Source organism: Meriones unguiculatus, chromosome 11 (assembly GCF_030254825.1).
Source record: "Meriones unguiculatus strain TT.TT164.6M chromosome 11, Bangor_MerUng_6.1, whole genome shotgun sequence".
NCBI lineage: Eukaryota > Metazoa > Chordata > Mammalia > Rodentia > Muridae > Meriones > Meriones unguiculatus.
The window spans coordinates 21,013,245-21,027,995 of NC_083359.1; the positions used below are offsets into that span (position 1 = coordinate 21,013,245).

The 14,751-nt window shown below is 41.1% G+C and overlaps 1 protein-coding gene across 1 annotated transcript; it reads right to left on the reverse strand.

Moving 5' to 3' along the window:
- Positions 1-10,018: 10,018 nt before the first annotated feature.
- On the reverse strand, positions 10,019-11,042 carry LOC110551035 (olfactory receptor 2Y1B-like). Its single transcript, XM_021641366.2, has one exon. It carries the CDS (start codon positions 11,040-11,042, stop codon positions 10,101-10,103), a length of 942 nt encoding a protein of 313 aa, XP_021497041.1. The 3' UTR covers positions 10,019-10,100.
- Between the last annotated feature and the right edge of the window lie 3,709 nt (positions 11,043-14,751).

Consider the following 14,751-nt stretch of genomic DNA (forward strand, 5'->3'; position numbering starts at 1 on the left):
TGTTGCTGTTCAGTTCCATTTGCCGATTTTCTTTCTTGCCTTATTATAGAAATAAGTGGATTAGGATGTTAGGGCATTTGCTTGAACCTTATTCCTGCTACATGTGTGTTCCAGAACTTTAGCCACATTTGTCCATCCCTTGAAGCTGATGTTTCCTTTTCTGAAGGTAGAGGTGATGTCTTACCTCCCTTGCAGAACTGGAAGTTGTACCCAAATACACTAACTTGGAAACTGCATTTTAAATATCAAATGCAGGGCTGGTGTTCATCATGGCAGGGAGAGTGTTTGGCTTTGATTCCAAGTACTCCAAAAATCAAGGAAAGCAAGAAAATTTGAAAGTGAAAAAATGTATGTGGTATTCTAGTCTTCTCTTTCGCTCTCTGTGGCACAGTGTTTCTCACTATTAAGACCTGGGGCTAACCAAGTTGAGGTCACATGTTGGCCCCTCTGGCATATCTGCTGTCCACTGCTTACTGTACATGGTCAGTGCACCAATCTGGGAAGCCTCACTCATAGCAGTACCCTCTGATGTAAAAGATTAAGAAGAATGGAGTTCCATCATTTTAAGGGGAAATTATTCAGGACAAGTTTGTTTCCCTTCATGAGTCATCATGCTTGAGATGTGGCACCTTTTCAACAAACGGGTCAAACCACCTTTGGACTTCCCAGGAGGCGTTGTTCTTGTTTCTCCAATCCAAAGTTCTTTGCACCAATATTCTCTAGGATCTGTTGCATCCAGTGAAAATCTTTCACATCTCTTAGTTCCTCAACAGTTCAGAGTTTCTGGGTACCAGAAAACACAGCGAGTAAAAAGAAGGCATGTCTTCCCTTCTAACATATCTACAAGTGCTAAATTACTGTTACGTTCATCCAGCACATGAAGATGTTACACAACTTTTGTGTGTGTGTCTGTGAAACATCTGATTTACTCCTTGAGTTTCATGAAATGTTCCTCCCAAGAAACCTAAGAATTAACCATGAACACAGTGATGAGTTATGGCAGTGGAATATGCATAAAATTGCTTGCCTTTAAAGGTTAATATTTCTTATGGCTAAAAACATGAAAAAGTTTATCACAAAGAAAGAAATCAGTGATTAACAGAAGTCTCAGCTCTGCATAACATGAGAAATTATGCCACCTTCATACATTACCCTTTCATTAAATCTGTATTAGGAGGTCACTAATGGCACCATGCTGGATCTACAAGGAATGTATTTGAGTATCACACTTGTGCCCTTTGGGGGATAAGATGGAGAAAATGCAAATTATAAAGACAAAATGTTAGTACACATGTTTCTTTAATCAGCACACGCAAGATAATTGTGCTGAGGATTATGTACTCAGACACATTCTTAAGTTAGGGAAGATGTGTAATTTGTGCTTTTAACACTCCTGTGTCCTACCAATATTCCTTAAAGACCATCCAACTGGATCTGCTGACTTTACTCAGAATTGTGCCCTCATCTCACAGTGCAGCACTGGAGGGATAAAAGTCTCTCAGTGAACATTCCCAGGGGAATTAATGAATGTTTTGCACACCCTGGTATTGTTCATAAACACCCAAATATCTCAGCTATATCTATTTCTGTGTAACAATAAAGAATTAACACTGTCATATTCTCCTTTAGTGGTATGCTAGATGCTAGCAACTCACACTGTGTACTCTAATCTCAAGTATATTAATACTGTTATGCAGACATTCTGAAAATACCTACAGTTCAACAAATATCAAAAGAATTATTGTATAAAAATTCCTGAAATCCTAATCTCCAACGATTTTTAACACAATGTAACCAAGGGCTATATGACATTAACTAGTCTACTATAGTCTATAAAACAACACCGAACAGGCAAAATTGAACTGAGCTTTAAAATCTCAGCTAGACACAGATAGAACGGAGGAGAGCATTTGACAATCATTTATTTTAAAGTGGAAATCAGAAAGTGATTAAGGAGTAGTGTCCAAAGACTCAGCATGAATACGTAGTGCCCACTGGACGAATGGAACTTAACAAATGCAGGGTAAGATTTGGTAAAAATGGTACAGACCACCATTTTTTAAAGAACCTAAGTTTGGGGCAAAACCCAAAGGTACTTTCTTATTCATGTGCACATTCTCAAATCAAAACTTGGAGAATGAAGCTTTGGTCTAACTTCCTCATCCACAGTGAAATGCTCTGCTACTCCCTATGGTTTGCTTCATTTCTCTTTTCTATCATCATGGGAATTTCTTTCTTTGACTCATGGATCTATCATGTCAATTATTTTCTGGAAAACATCCTTAGTCTTCCACGTTCCTATGAATCTAGCTATGAAAAATCAAACTTTTATTGTCACTCTGACAAATTGGGGAGCTGGCCTTATTCAGACTAAGATTTTAGTACCTAGAGTCAGAGAGATGCATGGGAATGCTTGATATTCCCCTGAGCCTGCAGCCACTGACTTGTTCCGGACTTGAACAGGTCCTGGGGTATGAAGCACTGCATTGTGTCAGTCTTGTGGACAGTGGAGTGAGGACGTAGCTCTGTTTCCTGGGGTCTGGTCTTTGTGTTTGGAATCTAGTGTGCAGCGAGAGTCTCACCACCATCTTGCCTGTAAGGTAAAGTTCCTTCTGTCTCTGCTCCACCGTATTGTTTTTCATCTGCCACACAAAGACTCTGGCCTGCTTGTGTGTCACTTCTCTGGGAGAAAGATCTGATGTTTTGGTCCCCAGGGCTCTTCAGAGAATGCTCTGATCTTCAGAACTACAACAGCCATGATGACTGAGGTGAAAATCCAAATCTCATCTGAAACTGATGCTAGTGGCTGTCTGTGTCTAGTAAAGCTCATCTCTGTCTCCCTGGGTGCCCATCACTTAGGTACCCCCTGTTGCAGCTATAACAACTTTCTGTCTCTCACAGAGCTTTCCTCTACTCCTTCCTGGGCTTGGATATGGAAGTCAGCATCATTGTATCCATACTAGGAAATCACAAAATGAAAATCTACCGGGAGCCTTTTCCATCTTTCAAAATCAGATTCAAATTTCTTCACATATGAACTCACATACAAATGGCTAGTAGGTCCCCCACATCATTTCCAGTCCTGTCTCTCATATCCCAGGCAATGATTAGACTGTGCTCACACTTGCTCAGGGACTGGGCAACACAAGTTTCCTGTGGGAGTCCAGTGCCTGTGGATGAGAGGTGGGGGGTCACATGGACAACAGACTTTACTCAATGACAAGATGTCCACATATAAAGGAAAATAGTGCCATGTGAAGGTGACATTTAAAATTTCTATTTTACTTCATATTGCTCAAATACTGAATTTTGTCAAAGAAGAAAATGATGTTTTTCTGACAGATAACCATTTCATGATGGCTTGTATTTCCACCCCATCCACCTGCAACTACCTTCCAAAAACTTTACCTTCCAAAAACTTCATCCTTAAATAAAAATACAATGCCTGGTGGTCTGATAGAATATGGAATACTAAGCAGGTCCTCAATCGTAGGTTGCTTTAAAACTCTGGTAACAGAGCAAAGGACAAGAAGGGTGACAAAGCATGTAAACACCTCAGATATGGAACAGGTGATTTAGATAGAGCATTGGGATCAGAAAACAATCAGTAAAATGTTTAAAACCTGCACCTAAGAAACACACACAACTTGCTCTGTTCTAAAGAGATCTGGGCTTAGACTCCCTGGTGACATTTCCAAAAGGCAGATTGTGGCTTAGAATCAGCAGAACTGAAAAAAGAAAGAAGTGATCTGAAAACACACCTCAGGGCCAGGACATCATTCTCCCATTCCTGGGAAGGTGCCTGCTCCCTCAGAAGTGAGGATTGGATCAGAATATTGTAAAAAAAAGGTCCCTGAAGTCATTGGATGATATCCTGAGATGGTGCCGAATACTTCCCAGCCCTGATCTTTGTTTTGTATGTCTTTTAAAAGTTTGTTTCTCTTACCAAATCTCTTTGGGCCACACAAAGCACTCTTGACATTTGTGTATTTTATTTTTGGCCAGGGAAAGGTCAGTGGTTCCCTGTGTCCCACTTTCTGTGTGTTTGTGTGTGTGAATGTGTGCACAGCCACTGTATCTATGCATAATCTCCATAACTGCTTTCCAGGACTCCTGTTTGAAATTCTTTTCCAGCAGCACGTGCTTTTTCTCCTTTCATGCCACTCCACTAATCTAATATTGCCAGACCGCAATGGAATCCTATTCAAACTACAACATTTAATCTTCTGTCTGAGCAAGGGTAGGTGCTCTCAGGAATTCTTTTCTGATCACCTTCACTGTGAACTGTGCATTTTACAGCCTAATCTAAGGTCACGTCTTTCTATTATGCCACACAGGAAGCGCTCTCATCATGGTCTGGGATGTTGTAGTAAATAAAAAATGAGTGTTGGGCTATATAATGTTTATTATTAGTCCTACCATTACCATGGTGGTATTTTCTAACCCGCTATCACAACAATAAGACACAGACACCTATTAGATTTTATAACTGCCTTATTTACCTTGGGCTAGGCAGATATTTCTCTTACACTGTCTCAATAACGTCACCATGCATCTCCTAGCCCCCATCCAACGCCATCCACCTTAATCCTCCTCACCTGGTCTACCTTCCACCCACAATCCCGTGGTACTTGGTTGTATTCTTCATCTGGGTCTTTTCACGCCATTGTTGGAGTCCTTCCTCCCTGCCTATGTGTTTGTTTTTTCCTCCACACTAACCCATTGTGGCATCTTCCTTCCTCCTCTCTTCCTGGCTGTCTGGTTCCTGTGTTTCTCTGGAACCCGAAGCTCAGTAACCTTAACCATGCCTACCCCATTCTGCCCTACCCAGGTATAGGCTGTTTTAATCAGTCAATCAGATAGAGTGACTTAGGCAGGTTTACACAACAAGAATAGGTTTAACCAGATGTTGAGGGCTAGCATCAGAACCTCCAACACAGATATGAACTCACTATCAAACCTAATCAGCCACCAAACCAGTCCCCTGCCCCAATTGCTCACCTACAGGCTTGGGAACTTTCTGATCTGGATATTGTTTCTCCAGACTGGAACCCCACGTCCTCCTATGCTATCACACAGGTTTTTAAATTCAGGGTGACCTCCAATCCTGATAATTACTCCAAACAACATGATGACATTGTGAGTATTCTTCTATGAAATCATGGTTTGAATCCATCTAGCTTTTTTTGACATGAAAGACTAAGCTGACAAATTGCTTATTTTATGTCTCTGCCTGAGGATGGATTCCTTCTCATTGTCTAGGTTTCCAGGAAGCCTTCCCAGTATTGAAATTTGAAATTTTAATATGTTGTACATGTTTAGACGATAGAATAGATGCCAATGAAGACTATTAATAATAAACCTGTTTTTAGTATATACTTAACATTTCAATTTGCTCCAACCAGGAAAGTTCAGAGTGGAAACCCAGTGCCAGTTGCCCAGTGGAAATAGTACCTTTTGAAAATAGTGGACTGTGAATCCTGAGCATCACTCACCTAGAGTATTACTCACCTAGAGCTCCAGGATTGTGAGAAACATTTGAGACTGTCTGTATCTACAGAGGTTCAAGGTAGACTTGTTTGCCTGAGGCACTTATTTCTTTTATGCGATAGAGGTCTTGGGAGAGGATTCTGGTCCTGGAGAAGCCATGATTAAGAGAAGGTAGAGGCACCCCTCTGTGCAGCCAAACTTTATCCTACTCCACTGAGACTGGGTAGGAGCTCGTGCTTTATCAGAGTGTCTCTGGATTTTAAGGTTATCTGCACATCTCCTGACCCTCAGAGTGAGAACACCTCAGTTCTTTCTGTCCTGAGGGCATTATCTCTTCTTCCCTACCAAAAAATTGTTCATCAAGTATGGCCTTGGAGACCTCTGTGCCCCCATGTGGCAATTATAAGCAGTAGGCAGACTCTCAAAGACTCTCCTTATAGCCCTCAGGTCCATCTAGTCTCTATGCTGCGTCCAAATCAAACAGCTCTATTGAACATCCTCACAAGAGACCGTACTTACTCTTGAGACTCTACATTTTGAGATGACTCATATTTCCTCTGCTTTGGCCCAAATCCTATCATCAGTCAGACCAAATTCCATGTCTCATTTGGTTTGACCACACACCTGAATTAATTTTCTTGTATAGACTCCTTAGACAACACTTTTTCTATCCTGTGTGTGACTGTGAGCCAACTAAACATTTATCTCCTTGATGAAAAACTCCAAATAAAATACGAAATATTGTATGTCACAACCAATAATTAACGTATCTTTTTTTCTTATTTTAATCCTGTTTTAGCCACAATAAACCTGGAAATAAGTTTGTTTTTTTGTTTTTGTTTTGGTAATTCAGACTCAGGCAGAAAAAGGGAGATTTTTAAGGGGCCAATAGGGAAGGAACCAGGGCACCGAGAAAATTTGTGCCCTCCACAAATTCCATGCTTTTTTTTTTTTTTTTGAGACTTTGCCATCTCTGCAAAGAGGAAAACGATGAAAGCAGGAAAGCCTCTCCCTCTAAGGGGAAGATGGGCCTTCAGCTCTGTAATGGCTGCCCCTGAAGACTAAGCGAGCCCAATGTTTTCCAGTGAAGCGCCTTCAAGGGTTACCGTTGTGATCCCTCAGGTGACTTAGCACGGCAGGCACAAATACGATTTTTTGTTTAGGTAAGAAGGCTTTCTTCTCTGCCTTGATTTGGATTGTATCATAAAAAAAAAAAATCACTAAATCTTGAAGTACAAAAAAACTAGTTTTCTCCCTCAGAATCTCAATGGGTGTACAAACCACCCTTAGGCCTCATGGTTTGGTAGGCCTCATGGTTTGGCCAGTAGGTGGCCCCAATAAGGTGAACTCAGTAGTACATTGTGGATGTTTTGGTTTATGATATGTAAACATGTTTTTGTTATAATTCCAAATGGGGGATTTTAGTTTGTCCACGCCTGTTAATTGTCTCATGAGGAGAATGGTCTTTGCCAGCTGGAATTAGTTGAATTGTGAGGACTTTGAGGGGGTATAAATATGACAGCCCAGAGGATGGAGAAGCGGCTTGGGGAAGTCAGAGGAGGGCTGCTGGCTGCTGGATTGTCCTGCTGCTGGCTTTGCTGTTTGCTGGTTTGCTTGTTACCTGGACTTCTGGATTTCCTGATGACGGATATTGGTGTAGGATATGGGACTGATTCAGATTGTCCACAGCAGCAAAGTATTTGCCTCATGCAGGCTCTGAGAGAGGCGTTTTGCCAGCTGCAGGTAGTGTAATTCTGAGGACTTTGGAGAGGTAATAAAGGCCAGAGCCCAGAGAAAAAATGGGGGGGGGGGGCTCTGAGCAAAAAGGAAGGCTGCTGGTGCTTTCCCCGTACCACAACAGTGATTTTTTTTTTTTTGGAGGATGTTTCTTTCATAATCTTTGTTTGACATTTTTAAAAAAAACCTTACCAGGTTTTTGCTTACATAATATGGTTTTCAATTTTGTATTTTTGTTTTGTCCCTGTCTGGTTTTTTTTTTTTTTAGTTTTCTAATGAGAGAGTAAGAGAGAGAGAGAGAGAGATATAAAGGGTATGTATTTGGGTGGGTAGAAAAGTAGGGAGGATCTGGGTAGATTTTCACAGAGGGAGAACCATGATTAGAATACACTATGAAAAAAATCCATTCTCAATAATATAGATTTTTGCAGTAGATGACAGCGAATACAGAGAAGCACAGTTATTCAACATGCAGAGACTAAGTGTCTAAAGTTCTCAGCTCTAAACGGGACAGTTATATTAAGTCTCTGCCCATAAAGCTTAGCTGTCATGGCAGGAGAAGGTATAGAAAGACTGAATGAGCCATAGGCATTGGACACCTGCAGTGAAGGAGTGTTTTCCATGGTTGACTGGGCTGTTGCACATGTGTGATCATACTGACTTTGATCACACGCTCAACATAAACAAGATGAAATCGGCCAAAAAGGAAGAGGAAGGGCTCGTGAAGCCCTGACTGAGAAGCTAGTGACAACTGGCGATTGCTGGAGCGTGTCGGTTTTCTTCAAGGATATGTTCTTGGAGTGGCAATACACGCTCTCACAGATGGTCCTGCCCACGTGCCCATAAAGGCCAGTAAGTGGATGCAGTGGGTTTAAACAGGAGCACATGGATCTTGAAGGAGAGAGCCATAGGGTAGTAGGGGAGGAGCCAGAGTGAAGCGGTTGAGGGAGGAGTTTGTCAAAACACATTATATACATATACGAATTCTCAAACAATGGAAAGAAAAAATTTTTAAATTCATTAAAGTTTGATAGCAAACTTCTCAGGAGGAAAAGGAACTATTGTTGTAAACCTTAGCCTTGAGAATTCCTGATCTACAATTTTTTTTTTTCCCTCAATGTGGCAAAACCAGGAGACATGGCATTGGGAGTCCTCATCCAAAAGTTAGGGTACATTCCCAGACCCGAACCTCACAGTTCCAAGTGACAAGGTTCTGTAGCATGGACTGTTGCTGGTCATGCATTGCACCCCATCTCTATTCCTACCCGATATGGTAGCTCTATGCCCAGTATGACTTCTCATTCTATCTCCTTATCCAATATGCCATGGACAGCTCATTTTGAATGGGACTTTATAATTTCCTATTATGTATCCCAGTGACTAATGGACTCCAGGAAATTACTGGCTGGGTTTGCCTGTCCTGTTATGAATAATAATAATACCTAAAATTTTACAGCACATTGGATAGCAATGGTTGACAGTATTTAATTGTACATTTCAAAAAACAGCTAGTTGAGATGATTATGATTGTTTTAACAAGAAAGAATAATGCATGTTTGAGGTGACAGATATGCCAGTGGGCAAAGTGATCATTGCACGTAGTACCTGTCTATTGAAACATCACACTGCACTCCAAAATGGCTCAAGACTAGGCTATCTCAAAATATAAAATAAAGTAGAAATAGTATTGGAATATAGATTATCTGAAGCTGAAATCATGTAAGAAAATGCAACTTTAGGCACACCTATCTAGCCTGTCTTTTCCTGCAAGCTAGAAATCATAGTGATTTTGATTTATGTCACCAAAATTAGTGTTGTAGTGTTGTAATGACTCTGAATAAATAAACCCACTAAAACAACACTCACCTTAAGCTTGCTTTTATACCTACAGGTTTGTCTCTTGTTGAAACCTCTATAATTTACTACTTTGTTAGCAATCCATTTGTTTGCCAGTTCATCACAAATTATTAGTTTTTTTGCCTGAAAAGTTTAGAAACACCTTGTTTCAGTGTTTGTTTTTTTTGAAAGTAACTCTTCTGTGAAGCTCTTCATATATATATATGTAAACTAATAAACCTGGTATGCTTTTTTTCTTTGACAATCAGCTTTGTATGAATTTCGTTATTTTACCCTGTCAAAGAACCCACATAAGAAGCAAGGTCTTAGGAAATCACTCCCTCTTCAATGACATTCCTAATCATTATGTATTAGTTAAATTTCCTATTGTCAAAATGATCTCCAAGATAAAGGACACATAATCCCCCATTTGATTTTCCAAAAAACAAATAATAATATTCTTTATTTTTTATGTTAGTGCCTTCAATCTATTTGGAATATTGGAATGAGACTGTCAAAGATTGTTCAGGAGGCTCCCTACCTAAGAGCTAAAGCTCTATATGCTGGTAAAGTATCTCAGACCATAATCTCCTTGTTTTCTCAGGGATAGAAGCCTTGAGAAAGCTAGAAGGGAAGCAAATGTCAGGAAAGAGAAACAGGCCTTAAGATGTTGGGAGGATATGATCAGGGCCAGAGTGAGCTAATGACTTACATATTTAGGCAGTGTCATCTGTGTTGGAAATCATTGACTTGGTAAAAAGTGATGTCACATTTAACTGTGTCTCCCATCACTGTCTCAAATATCTGCATTCCATTACTGCATTCCAGTGTCTTGTGGAAAATTGTGATACGGATCATAGCTTACTCTGTTTTGCCCGAAGACCATAGACACTGACCTACAAAGCATCTCAATATATATGTACTCAAAAGGAAGGCACTAAAATCCGGAGAACTACTGGGCTGTTTGCTGTGAGCAGTGGCAGATCAAGATGGGATTCTAGAGATGAGAGCTACCACAGGAACGGTACCAGCGCTTCTCATCTCCCACCTGAGTCTGTGCCTCTCCCCAGCACCCTCCACAGAGCCCCCTTCACATCCTTGTTCCTCAGCGTGTAGATCAGAGGGTTGAACATGGGGGTGATGATAGTATAAAAAAGGGCAACAAACTTCCCCTTGCTCTCAGAGTACCTGTGGACTGGTTGAAGATATGTATAAATACCTGATCCATAAAAGAGAGAAACCACCACGAGGTGAGACCCACAAGTCCCAAAGGCCTTTCTGCGTCCAGACGTTGACTTGACTTTCAGTACAGCCTTAGCAATGTGAGCATAGGAGCCTAGAATCAGTACTGCAGGGCAGACCAGGACTATTGTTCTGGCCACAAACATCTTAGCCTCTGTCCCTTCCATGTCCTCACAGGCCAGCTTCAGGAATATGGGCATTTCACAGAAGAAGTGATTGATTTGATGGCCACAGAGACGCATGGCCATAACAAGCCCTGTCTGGATCAGAGAGTTCACGAGGCCTCCCACCCAGGAGGACACGGCCAACGCCTGGCAGAGAACGGGGTGCATGATGGTGGTGTAGTGGAGTGGATGGCACACAGCGGCGTAACGGTCGAAGGCCATCGCCACCAAAATCAAACATTCTGTGGAGGCCAGAGCCAGGAAAATGAAGAGCTGGGCCACACACCCTCTATAGCTGATGGTCCTGTCAAGTCTCTGAAGGTTGATCAGGAGCTGGGGCACAGTGCTGGTGGTGTAGCAGAGGTCCAGGAAGGAGAGGTGGGAGAGGAAGAAGTACATGGGTGTGTGCAGTCGAAGGTCCAGTCTTGCAAGAGTGATGATGATGGTGTTGCCCAAGATAGTTAGGGAGTAGAAAATCAAAATAATGACAAAAAGGAAGACCTGCAGTTGAGGCCAATCTGAGAAACCCACCAAAAGAAAACTCTCTTGTGAACTGGTGTTGAGATTTTCCATAGCCTTTCACTTGTACAAATACCAAAACTCAACTCATTGTTTCCTATAAAGAATATGGGTTAAAATACTACTCCCAGTATTCTATAAATACCCCAAAATTATGCTTGTCATCTTTTAATTTGCTATTCCATCCCATCTGTCCAGTATTCTATTTTGATCTTTATATAGGAGATTACCAGCTTAAGGTGTTGAGGCCCTTGTTAGAACTCCAATCTTGCTGTCTAGATTTTTCCAGACAACTCAGTGCTTCGGATCCAATACTTCTTTGTCTGAAGGTAGAGAGAATCTATAGTGTGTCCCTGACAGCACTGAGATGCGAATCCAAATGCAGTCACGTGGGAAGCTGCATTTAAAAATCTAATGTTGGTATCTGATATCTGCTGAGAGACAGAGAAAGTCAGTTTTGTTTAAGGATGTAACCTCTAGTCGGTTGAACACAAACATCTCAAGACTAGCTGAGTAACACAAACCAGACTGTATTGGAGAAAGAGAGAGAGAGAGAGAGAGAGAGAGAGAGAGAGAGAGAGAGAGAGAGAGAGAGAGACAGGATTTCAAAGTTGGATGGGCGAGTAAAGAAGGTGGTTATGGGAGAATTTGGGGAGGGGTGAATATGTTGAAAGCACAGTGTATGAAATTCTCAAAGAGTTGATAACAATATTAAAACTCTAAGGTGGAGTCATGGTGGAGATGACTGATGAAGATGTTGTCTGTCATGTGTAAAATCCTGTCTCCAAACCCCAGCACCTAAGAGAACTAAAATGAAAACATAGATAATGAACTTTGCAGAAACATAGTGCTAGGGCTGTTCTCATTTGTTCCTCGTTTTGGTCTGTGCAAGCAGCTAAAGATCCAGAATTAACCAGGCTAAGGTCCCAAATCTGCCCACCTAGTGCTTATTTGCTTCCCTTTGCCGAGTGTCCATGATCCATGCAGCACTCCCAGAAGGCTCAGTCATGGTAGCAGTCATCTGTCAGAATGGCTGAGAGGAATATAGATCCATCCCTGCAGAGAAACACAATTGCTTGCAGTCAATATACAGCTCCCCATGTATCGCCATGCCTGGAACATGCTCCCACTTTCGTCCCACTGATAAAACCCATCTCTGAACTTCCCAGGAAAGATGTCTTCTCTGTTGGTATAGCTTCTACCCACACTTTCATACTGTTTTTCATTGAGTAACACAAGGATTTTAACTGCTCCATCCCCATCAATGATGTCTACAATTAACTCATTACAAATTTTTACACTTCTTTGTCCTCTTCCAAACTGAGAAGATGTTAGGTACTTAGGAAAGCAGCCAATAAAAAAAAGTTAATGTCTTATATAAGAGGCATTGCATTAAGGCTAATTTCCTTCATGGCATATAGTAGTTATTAAATAACCTGAGTGAAGCATTTGACTCTCCTTTCCAATCTCATGAAAATCCATAGCTTTCAGCAACTTTGAGAATTAACTATGCATGCACTCTAGTCAACTGTATTAGCGGGGTCTGGATAAAGGTAATTTTCTTTTATAAGTGGACATTTATCATAGTTAAAAAAAATCCAAATAGGATCTAGGAGAGCAGAAAAAGGTGTTAGCAACCAAGGAAACCTTCAACCATCTAAAAGCAGTTTTGTCAAATTAACACATTCTTCTCTTCACTGAGTCTATTATTCTGGAAGTCATCACCAGAGCTCTAGTGCTAGAATAATGACTCCCGTACTTGAAGTCTCTGTGGGAGGTATTGCGAATTCTTCAAAAGAAGAATTGTGAGACACAGTGTGAATATGTGTGTGGTGTCACCAGGACACGTGAGATGGTTTTGAATGACCGTGATAGTTGAGTATATCTGTTTATGAAGGTCACGGGCACACCCCCAATATGGACTTTTCATCACCTTCGCAGGAGGCTTGCTTCACATAAGTATAAAATAATTTATTTTCAAGATTGTGATGGTTTTTAAGTGCTGTGAAACATGCTGAAAGTCATACACAGCGTGTGTCTCTACCAGCGGTCCGTCTACACAGCCGTCAGGTGTCAGGTGTCAGGTGTCATGCTTTTGAGTCTCCTCAATTATTCACTCATTTACCAATTCACTGCTTGGGGGAAAAGGGCTTTCAACAAATGTTGTCGAACTTCTTAATGAGTGCATTTAACTTCTGGTACCATGCCTGGTACTGTAAAAAAAAAAAAAAATCCCAGCAATATTTATTTCCTTGCACTAGGAAAGAACACCGTCATGCTGCTTCTCAAGGACTTTCGTTGTCTCTCCTCTGTCAGTGATGTTTATGATGACATGCTGAGAGCTTAATATACTTGCAGCATACAGTTAGATTGATTATATGAAGGACGCTGGAACCACAATCCTAAAGGATCTTGACAAATCAGAGCAAGATGCTGTAGACCATTAAGTGGCCACCACATATGTTAGGCAGAATTCAGCTTAACTCCAAAATTATGGCTGGACAAAAAACAGAATGGAAGAGATGAAATGGAAAGCTTTTTAGTCACTTATTTAAGAAGTAGAAAATGAAAATGACCTGGGATGTATTGGCCAAAAAAGGTAAATAAAAAATCATCAGCACTGACTTACTGATTTCTATCAAATGCAAGCAAAGCCCAGACAAAAAAAAAAAAAATGATACAAAGCTGTGACTATTGTGGTTCAGAAAAAAACATGAAGGTCATGTCTTTCCATACATGCAGTCTCATACCTGTACACATTTTCTTAGACCCAGGACTTGTTAAATAAAACCCTGTGCATTTCCCCAGCCTTTTGTCTTTCCCCATTGTGTCCTTCAGTTACTGCTGCCATACTTATGGATAATTATATTTTTGACTCCTCGATCTATCTTTCTACTTTTTCTGGCTAAAATCCTTTAATTTTTTTTCACTCCACCTCATGCAACCAGTTCTGGAATAATGTTCGGTGTAATCACTGTGTCTGAAATTAAATCCCATCTCATCCAGCCTTTCATTGTTGGTGCCTAGAATAATGACTGCTACATGAAAGTTCTTCACAGGTCCTTGACCCTGAAGAAGTCCCTTATACTGGCTTTTTATCAGTTCCTCAATAGAGCACCAATTCTTGTAGCAATTTCAGTATTGCTTAAAAACTGGGCTGTGACAAGAGATGTTCTTGAAATCTGTCGAGATCTCTTCTTTCATTTGGAAATCTGGTGTGCAAGGTGAGGTTCCCAATACTAGGTAGATTCAAAGGTGAAGGCTTTCCCAGCACTTCCCTATTGACTTTCTTCTGTATAAGCAAGATCTTGACACATGTAGCTGCTTATGAGATCATTTGGGGGATATGTACTGCCTTTTAGTCCCTGGAGTCCTGCAGATGACACGCTGCTCTGCCCCACCACATTACTCATGTTTATCTGAAATGTCCTGTTAAATTTATCTCAAGACTGATGCCATTAGTTCACCCCCCCCCCCAGTCTGCACACTGCTTATGTACCCATCACTTGGAAATCAGTGACCTCAGTCACTCATGGAGTTTTCTGTCACTCTTTTCTTGACTCTGGTAACTGGGGTCTTCTTGATTATACACAGGTTCTGAAATCATCCAAGGAAAATCTCTTGGGGAGACTTTTGCATCTTTCAAGAACGCTTGTAGACTGCTCCTCACATGAATCCAACGCTGGGCCGTTGACAGATGCCACACGCTATTCCCGGTCGCACAGCTCATGACTCAGGCTGATTTTGAGCTTTGTCATACTGG

Bases quoted from the DNA above. Each gene is read 5' to 3' on its own strand.
- LOC110551035 (XM_021641366.2), bottom strand. From the start codon at position 11,042: ATGGAAAATCTCAACACCAGTTCACAAGAGAGTTTTCTTTTGGTGGGT.